Source organism: Populus euphratica, unplaced genomic scaffold, assembly GCF_000495115.2.
Source record: "Populus euphratica unplaced genomic scaffold, PopEup_1.0 scaffold624.1, whole genome shotgun sequence".
NCBI classification, from domain to species: domain Eukaryota; kingdom Viridiplantae; phylum Streptophyta; class Magnoliopsida; order Malpighiales; family Salicaceae; genus Populus; species Populus euphratica.
The window spans coordinates 185,656-193,669 of NW_011500326.1; the positions used below are offsets into that span (position 1 = coordinate 185,656).

Sequence of the window (8,014 nt, forward strand, 5' to 3'; positions counted from 1 at the left end):
AACCAACAAAACCCCCAAACCCCCCCCCCCCCCCCCCAAATCCCCAGTTTTCAGCAAAGATTAAGACAATAGGAATAGAGACAATGCTAAAAGGCTGGGCCACTTACATGTCTCTCTGCTTGATCTCTCTGAGCTTGAAGGTCACGTTGATTCTTCTCGGCCAGTGCTTTTGCCTGAACATATAGGCTCAGTGATTAAAATCTGTGGAACTAATGTGCAGTAATAAACAAGCATCTGATGTAACTCTCAAAACTGTCAATAAAATCATGTCATGCAAAACATACAGCCCGCTCCTGAGTCCTCTGGTGGCGTTCCATTCGGGCTTTTCGCCTTTCTTCAGTTTCCCCTTCAACCTCTTGGAACTCTCCAGATGATCCAGTACCTCCTTTACAAAGCAGAAGTAGTTCAGCCAATTCACAACTAAAGAGAATCATCTTATCATGAATAAACATTCTCATGGGCAGCATAACTACCTCCAAAAATCGAAGTTAAATCATCGACAACATTTGTTGTTGAAGATGTTTTTCTCACGCTAGACGTAGCCCCAACAGATGTCCTTCTAACTGGTTCAGGCCCTCCCTTGTTCTGGCTGTCAGAGAAAGGATCCTGTAATATAGGTTCAGAAAATTAACCCACTGATACCACAACAAGTCAGTGAATGAATGAAAGCTTTTGGTCCTACCGAAGTGTTTGTCCTAGGTCTTTGTGCACTGGTTGTTCGAGTACTGAAGAATGATTCGAGATCATTTTCACTCTTTTGTTGATTTGCCCTGGCAGCAGCGGCGGCGGCGGCCCTCTCTCGAGCCTCTGCAGCAGCTCTTTCTACAGCAGCTCGTTCTGCTCTAAATCGAGCATCAGCTTCAGCCCTTGCAACAGCAGCTCTTTCCCGGGCTTCCCTCTCCCTAACTTCAGCATTTGCCCTTTCCCGGGCTTCTGCAGCAGCCCTTTCTGCCCTTTCTTTTGCCTCTGCTGCTGCCCTTTCACGTGCTTCGGCATGTGCTCTCTGCACAGCAGCCCTTTCTGCTCTTTCTCGAGCCCCGGCAGATATTTTTTCCACAGCAGACCTTTCAGCTTTCAGCCGAGCTTCGGTAGCTGCTCTTTCACGTGCCTCTCTAGTAGCCCTTTCCACTGCTTGTCTGCCCTTTTCCCTTTCTCTCTCAATCTCCCTTGCTCGCTCCCTCTCTCTTTCAAGCCTCCTTTGCTCTCTTTCTTTTTCCTCCCTTTCCCTCTCAATTTCACGAGCCCTCTCCCTCTCTTTCTCAAATCTTCTCTGCTCTCTCTCTTCCTCCTCCTTTTCCCTCTGTTGTCTCTCACGATCAAATCTCTCATGTCTTTCCTTTAATTCTCTCTGCTGAGCATCTTGCATATCTTTATCCAGCTGACCAGCTTCTTTGTTTCTAGCAGCCTTTAGATATTCCCTCTCCCTCATTTGGCGGAATTTAGCCTCTGCTTTATCCACGGCCTCCTTCATAGCAGCAGAAGCAGCAGAAGAGGAAGTTTTATCTGCATCATCACCAGGTGGAATGTCTGCAAATTCATTAACATTATTTTGAGTCCTTGCTGTTACAAAATCCTCAAGTTCATCAATTTGAGAAGTCACTGAATTCCTCGAAGCATGGTCTGGTCTAGTATTTTGAGAGTCTGAAGTGGAATTTTGGAAAGAAGGATACTCATTGAACTTCTTTCTAGAGTTTGTGGAAGAAAAAGAGCCAAACTCTGACTTTGATATTCTTGGTGGTCTCGGAGGTGGGGGTCTTGAAGGCGGTAGTGCACTTGTGGGTTGAGTAAAAAGAGGGATTTCTGACACAGTAAGCCATACATCATCAGATGATTCAGAGACCTCTTCAGATCTGGGAGAGGAATTTATCTCATTAGCATTGATATCCACATATGAAGGAGGAGAGACATTTTGACCAAAAGATCTATGAAAATCTGTTGAAGCAGCAGGCATATCAAATATGGCTTCATGAGATTCCTGATAATCATCTGGTGTCTTCTTCTGTGAGTGGCCCACAGCATTCTCCAAGGGATATTTGTTAACTGATTCTTTACTCACAGAGGAATATGCACCACCTGAGCTTGATCTTGATCTTGTTCTTAAAGGGCTCTTATTCTCCCCTCCCTTGTTGATCTCAGGAGGCACAGATTTCCCAAGATCATCAAAGTGATCTAGGTCATCAAATACTGCCATATTTACAGATGAACTATCAATCTTAGTGTTTCCAGTGTTACTGATTTTACTAATTTCTTCCAATGGGTCTGTGAACAACCCCGATGATGAAGTTGGAGGGGTTGAAGTTGACTCTAGGACTACAAAGGGATCTTCCATCACACCAGGAACTGGCCTGGCTGAATTTGAAGATGGCTTTTGGAACTGACCAGACTCGGAAGTTGACCTGTGAAAAAATAGTATGGTGCTAAAATATTAATCAACTAATATTTATAACACAAACAAATAAACAGAAACAGATATGTCTCAAATTAATCAACATAAAATATGGATAAAAATTTTCTAACTAAACATGATTCACTACCAACATCAGTAGTTCTTTCCCTGAAGTGGTCTAAGCTATGGCTAGACTCCATAGGTTCAGAAACAAAAGGAAAAGGAATGATGACAACAGTAGGATGAAACAAAAGTGAAGACATGGGGTCTAATGCTGCATAAAAAACACATTGTTTCTTTTCATTTTGCAAGCATGATTACTCTCCAAAAAAAAGGGTACATTTGGAAACATAATACAGACATCTAACCAATATCTTGTTTCTTTGCATATATGTAATCTGACTCGTTTAAATCACTGAATAAAAGGATGGCAAGCCTGCTAACAAAAACCTCCTAAAAGAGAAACTTAAAACCAAAGGCAACATTTCATGGTTCCATATCATAGGCGCACCAGGGTGGGGGGTGGGGGAGTTAAAACAACAAGCACTCCTGATACTTCCAGCCACAGTGCAAGTGAAAAGATAATTTGGGCCTAGTACCACAGCATGCCTTTGTATTCAGTTACTACCAAGATGGTAAAGGGGGGGGAATGAAACCATCCCCAAAACCTAATTTTGCCTCCAAACTCAACATACTAGCAAATGCATCATGTATTAGTTATGTCATCACATATTCACTCTACAACTAGTTATAGTCTAATGAAATGCTAACGGATGCTATTGTAAAACTAGCCAATTCTCAATTTTTCTTCTTGTTTTTTCCCTTTGTCCCAACCAAAATGCTTTTCCACCAAATTCCCATAGCTTTGAAGTTGATTTGAGCCAATATTTTGCTTCCACGATGAAACTTGGTGAATGCAAGCATATAAAAAGGAATAAGACTGCAATGACTTTGGTTGGCAACTCAGCTTCTTAGAACATTAGCACATTATCATAACTTCTCCACAATCAGCTCAACCTTACAAGCATAGAATGAAAGTTGAATACTACTTATTTCTAAGACAACCATGCTGGATAAAAATTTGAACCAATTCTTTACGTAATTGCTAAACGAAAAACTTGATATAGTCCACACACAGTTTCATTTAAAAGTCTTGAGTGTCTTGAAGCAGCCCCACCACATCATGATTGTAAAATGCATCAAGGCATGGCATAACATCACATCGAATTCCCAACAGTATTGTTCCAACTCAAGAAATGCAAAACCACAGTTCTCTGTCACCCAATAACTATGCAAATCACCTAATATGCAAATTCAAACAGCGATGCCAATCTACATAATATAAGCTAATTTAGCAATCACTCTTGTCAAAATACAAAAACCGCAGCGACAACAACAGTAATGATAAAATCAGTACCGGTTAACACTAGGGGAGCTACTGCCACCAAAACCAGGAAGTAAATCATCAAAAGCCGTCGAATTCTTTTCCACTTTACGACTTTCTGTCTTCGATTCCGTCTCCTTTTTGCCTAAGTTCCCCAACAGATCATCAAACGGGGAACTCTCTCTCGCAGGCGGCCTTCGATGCTGCTTCGGTGGTGAACTGACTGAAGCAAACACATTATCAAACTTGGGAGCCGATGCAGAATCACCATCAGTAGACGAATTCTTCAACCCAGGCAATCCATCAAAAATATCTTCATCATAAACAGGCTTATCAAAAACCGGCAGCGACGCCGATTTGGAATTCTGATCCTTGAAAATGGAATCATAATCAAATGACGATGTAGTAGTGGAAGCTCCGCCACGTGATTCTGAATACTTCAGCGGGCCATCGAAGGCGTTGTTGAACAAGAGACTGTCGGTGCCGACGTGATCGTCGAAAATAGGAGCGGATTTGTTGGAGAAGGGGGATCTGATGTGAACGGAGCCACCGGATCCAAGGTTAAAATTGGTATTATCAATGTTTGTGTTCCGAGGTGGAGCCATGGGTGCCGATTTGCCTTGGGGTTTGTACCCGAAGTCGCGAGCTAACAGACCTGGAAAATCGTCCATCAATTTGGATAAGTTTTTTTCGTGCTGGTGGATCTGCGGAGATTTTGAATTTTTCTTTATAGATCTGAGAGAGAGCCGACGGAGGGGAGACGGAGAGCGGCTAAATGACAAGGAAGATCATGGAGGCACGGAGGTGGAGAGAAAAAGGCCACTGATCAATTACTTTGTATAAATAAAATCTAAAATGTGAAACAAATGAGGACGGGAGAGAGAAATGGGGAGGACGGGAGGCAGTTGGGAGATGGTGGTAGAAAGAGGACCAAATCGTGATTGGAATTTTCAGCTCTCTCTCCCTTTTTTCTCTGGCTTGTGTCCCTGTTCGAATTTTGGGGAAATTATTTCTTTTTCTTTTTTCTTTTCGTTTTGTACGTCGTCCTTTGTAAGTCATTTTTTGTTTTCATCTACGTACAGTATATTTTAAAAGTAAAAAAAACATGCATGTATTAATTATTTTCATATATTAATATAAAAAATAAAAAATGTTGCCCATCACAAAACACTTCATATTTAAATATCTTGCTATATAAAATCTCCTAAACTATATAAAATCTCTAAAAAGTACTTGTTTTATCAATTGGGTCCCTAAGAATTTAGATCAAAACGGAGGAAAATTAAGGATACGAGAGAACCCAAATAGTAAAATTGGTTGCGGGGTGCTCAATCATGAAATGATAAATAGCTGGGGGGTTAATCTAACATTTTCCCCTTCTTTTTTCTAGACCACCACATGAACAATAATCTAAAAACAAGAAAGTTTAAGATTTACTTTCCGTTTTTCTTCTAATAAAATTTATGTTTTATTAAATTAGAAAAACACCACAAGAGGTGAATGTTTTGATATGGAACAAGATTCATCGCACCGTGGTTGTACACATGCATTTTTACAGCGTGTAATAATTTTTTTACCTTTCACTTTCAGCGAAAATTAAGGAGCAACCTAATCTTTTTATAAAGTTCAATTAGTATTATAAATTGTTTGGTGGTACATCGGTCTCCTTGAATTTTTTAGCATAGTAAAATAATTTAATTATTTAAAAAAATTAAATAAATTTGTGAACTTAGATTTTTTAGTCTTTTTATTTTTTTTCAAAATAATAAAATAACTAAAATATTCTTAAAAGCTAAATTTACTAAACTATCTTTTAGGAGGTTTTTTTTATATATAATCAAGTACATTAAAGTACAATTTGATATTTTAATAAATATAATATTATTAAAAAAATAATTGACACATGTGTTGTTCCACCTGCGGGTTGTTCTTCTCTTGATAATGGTCCAATCCTGACCGCGTCACCTAAAATATCAATTGTCACAAATCAGTACATATATATCTTTAAATCACATTTGTCACCACACTTATTTCAAGAGTTCATATGTTCACATTTAAGTATTCCACATTTTACATCATCGTATCATGAAATTGTTACTAGCATATAAGTCATTTCAGCCTAGGAGGCATATTGTAGAAATTTACAGTGAAAACTAGTTCACTGCAGGCTGTCAATTTGGCAGTGAAAACTGGTTCGTTGCAGCCAACTCAATTTCGATAGCAAATGTTAATTTGCTGCAGCCGACACAGTTTTGGCAGCAAATCACAAATTCGCTGCAGAGCACGTCATTTGGCAAAGAATGTTAATTCGTTGTAGACGACAGCAACAAATCACAATTTCACTGCAGAACACACAATTCAACAATGAATGTTGATTGGGTGCAGACAACTTAGTTTCGGTAGCGAAGCACAATTTCACTACAGAACACCCAATTCGGCAGCTAATGTTAATTCGTTACAGACAACACATTTTCGGCAGCGAATCACAATTTCGCTGCAAACAACTCAGTTTCGACAGCGAATGTTAATTTGCTACAGCCGACACAGTGTTGGTAGCAAATCACAATTTCGCTGAAGAACACTCAATTCGGCAGTAAATGTTAATTCGCTGCAGCCAACACAGTTTCGACAGCGAAGCACAATTTCACTGCAGAACATACAATTCGACAGCAAATGCTAATTTGTTGTAGCCGATACAATGTTGGCAGCTGACACGACGAAAAGATTGATATCTTCTCCCAAGTGCAGGAGTGTTGAAGTAATAAATAACCCGGCAAGACCGAGGTCGAACCACAAAGAGGTTAATTGTACAAATTATAAACAACAACAATAGCAATAATAACAATAATAACAATAACAACAACAACAACAATAACAATAACAATAACAATAACAATAACAATAACAATAACAATAACAATAACAATAACAATAACAATAAAACAATAACAATAACAATAACAATAACAATAACAATACTAGTAGTAGTAGTAGTAGTAATAAAAAAGAAAGAGAAAGAGAAGAAGAAGATGAAAACTTGGAGATGGAATATTAATGTAAGGATTAAACAATGATAATAACAAATGTCAATGTTAGAGGATTCATGAATTGTATGTCAAACAAGTATAGTATAAACTCTTATTATTCAATTAGAAACCATACACAAAGGAGGTTCCAATCAGATTATATATTGTTAACATGATTACATTAATCATCTTATTCAATTAATGCTAATACTTATAAATCTCGTCAAGCATTCATGATTATAACTTATGTTAACAACAAATCAAGTTCCTTTCATAGCTCAGGTGTCGGTTATACCATACATTATGGGCTATGAAAGTGCCAAGCATTTGTTGTACCAAGTGTTATACAACATAAATCAAGATTAGTCATTTAACAAGCAAAGTATTAAAGAGTGAACAAGATAACAAATACAAAACATGTTAGTATCAAACATTAAAGTCCATATTGAGTTTACACTATATTTATTCTTACATCATTAGTGTAACCTTTTCACCTTGACATATTAAACTTAGTTAGACATAATGAAAGAAAAAAAAATAAACAAAATAAAAACATAAATAAGATAAAAGTTAAATAAGTAAATGCAAGGAAATGAAAGGCATAAACTTGATATTAATGAAAATAAAACATATTACAAAAAAATACAAAGAGAGAAAGCAAGAGCATGATCTTGATCTGGACACCAAGATGCCTAAAAGCATGGCAAATGCCTCCTTTTATAGGCCAAAATTGAAAACTATTGATTTGATGACTAATTGATGAGTAGGTGACCAACTCTTGACTTGGTGACAATCTTTATCTTCATTTGTGTGCCCAAAATGTTATTGATAACATCAAAATTGGAACCACTTGAAACATGAAAGTTGTAGAAAATTGTCTCAGCTTTCTTGTGTAAAAAATTCAGATCATTTTGACTTCTAGAACTTCAGATATGGCCAAAATACTGAACAGTGCTCGGGCTGGAGGACAGATTCTCAGAATTCTTTGTTGTTGCTCCAATTTGAACTTGAAAATAACCTTTTTAAATCTTGGGCTCCATATGAAAGTTGTAGGCCTATGTCTTACCTTTTCATCCATATAAAGTAGACCTAAATCTGAGATCTACAGCTCTAGATATGATCCAATTACTGAACAATGTTCTGATTTGAACTACACCGACATCTCTTTTCTAAGTTTGGCCATCTCTTTGTCTTTTCAATTTCAGCTCTTAAATTCAT

General features: G+C 37.8%; 1 protein-coding gene across 1 annotated transcript in view; it reads right to left on the bottom strand.

Moving 5' to 3' along the window:
- Window positions 1-4,784, bottom strand: part of LOC105113648 (auxilin-related protein 1-like) — a 7,397-nt gene extending 2,613 nt beyond the window's left edge. The window contains exons 1-5 of the mRNA XM_011009903.1: window positions 3,804-4,784; window positions 683-2,396; window positions 474-606; window positions 285-385; window positions 108-173 (exon numbers count right to left, since the gene is read on the bottom strand). Of these exons, the coding sequence (XP_011008205.1) occupies window positions 108-173; window positions 285-385; window positions 474-606; window positions 683-2,396; window positions 3,804-4,441 (2,652 nt within the window). The 5' untranslated portion in view covers window positions 4,442-4,784. The remainder of the gene's footprint in view (window positions 1-107; window positions 174-284; window positions 386-473; window positions 607-682; window positions 2,397-3,803) is intronic.
- Window positions 4,785-8,014: the final 3,230 nt, after the last annotated feature.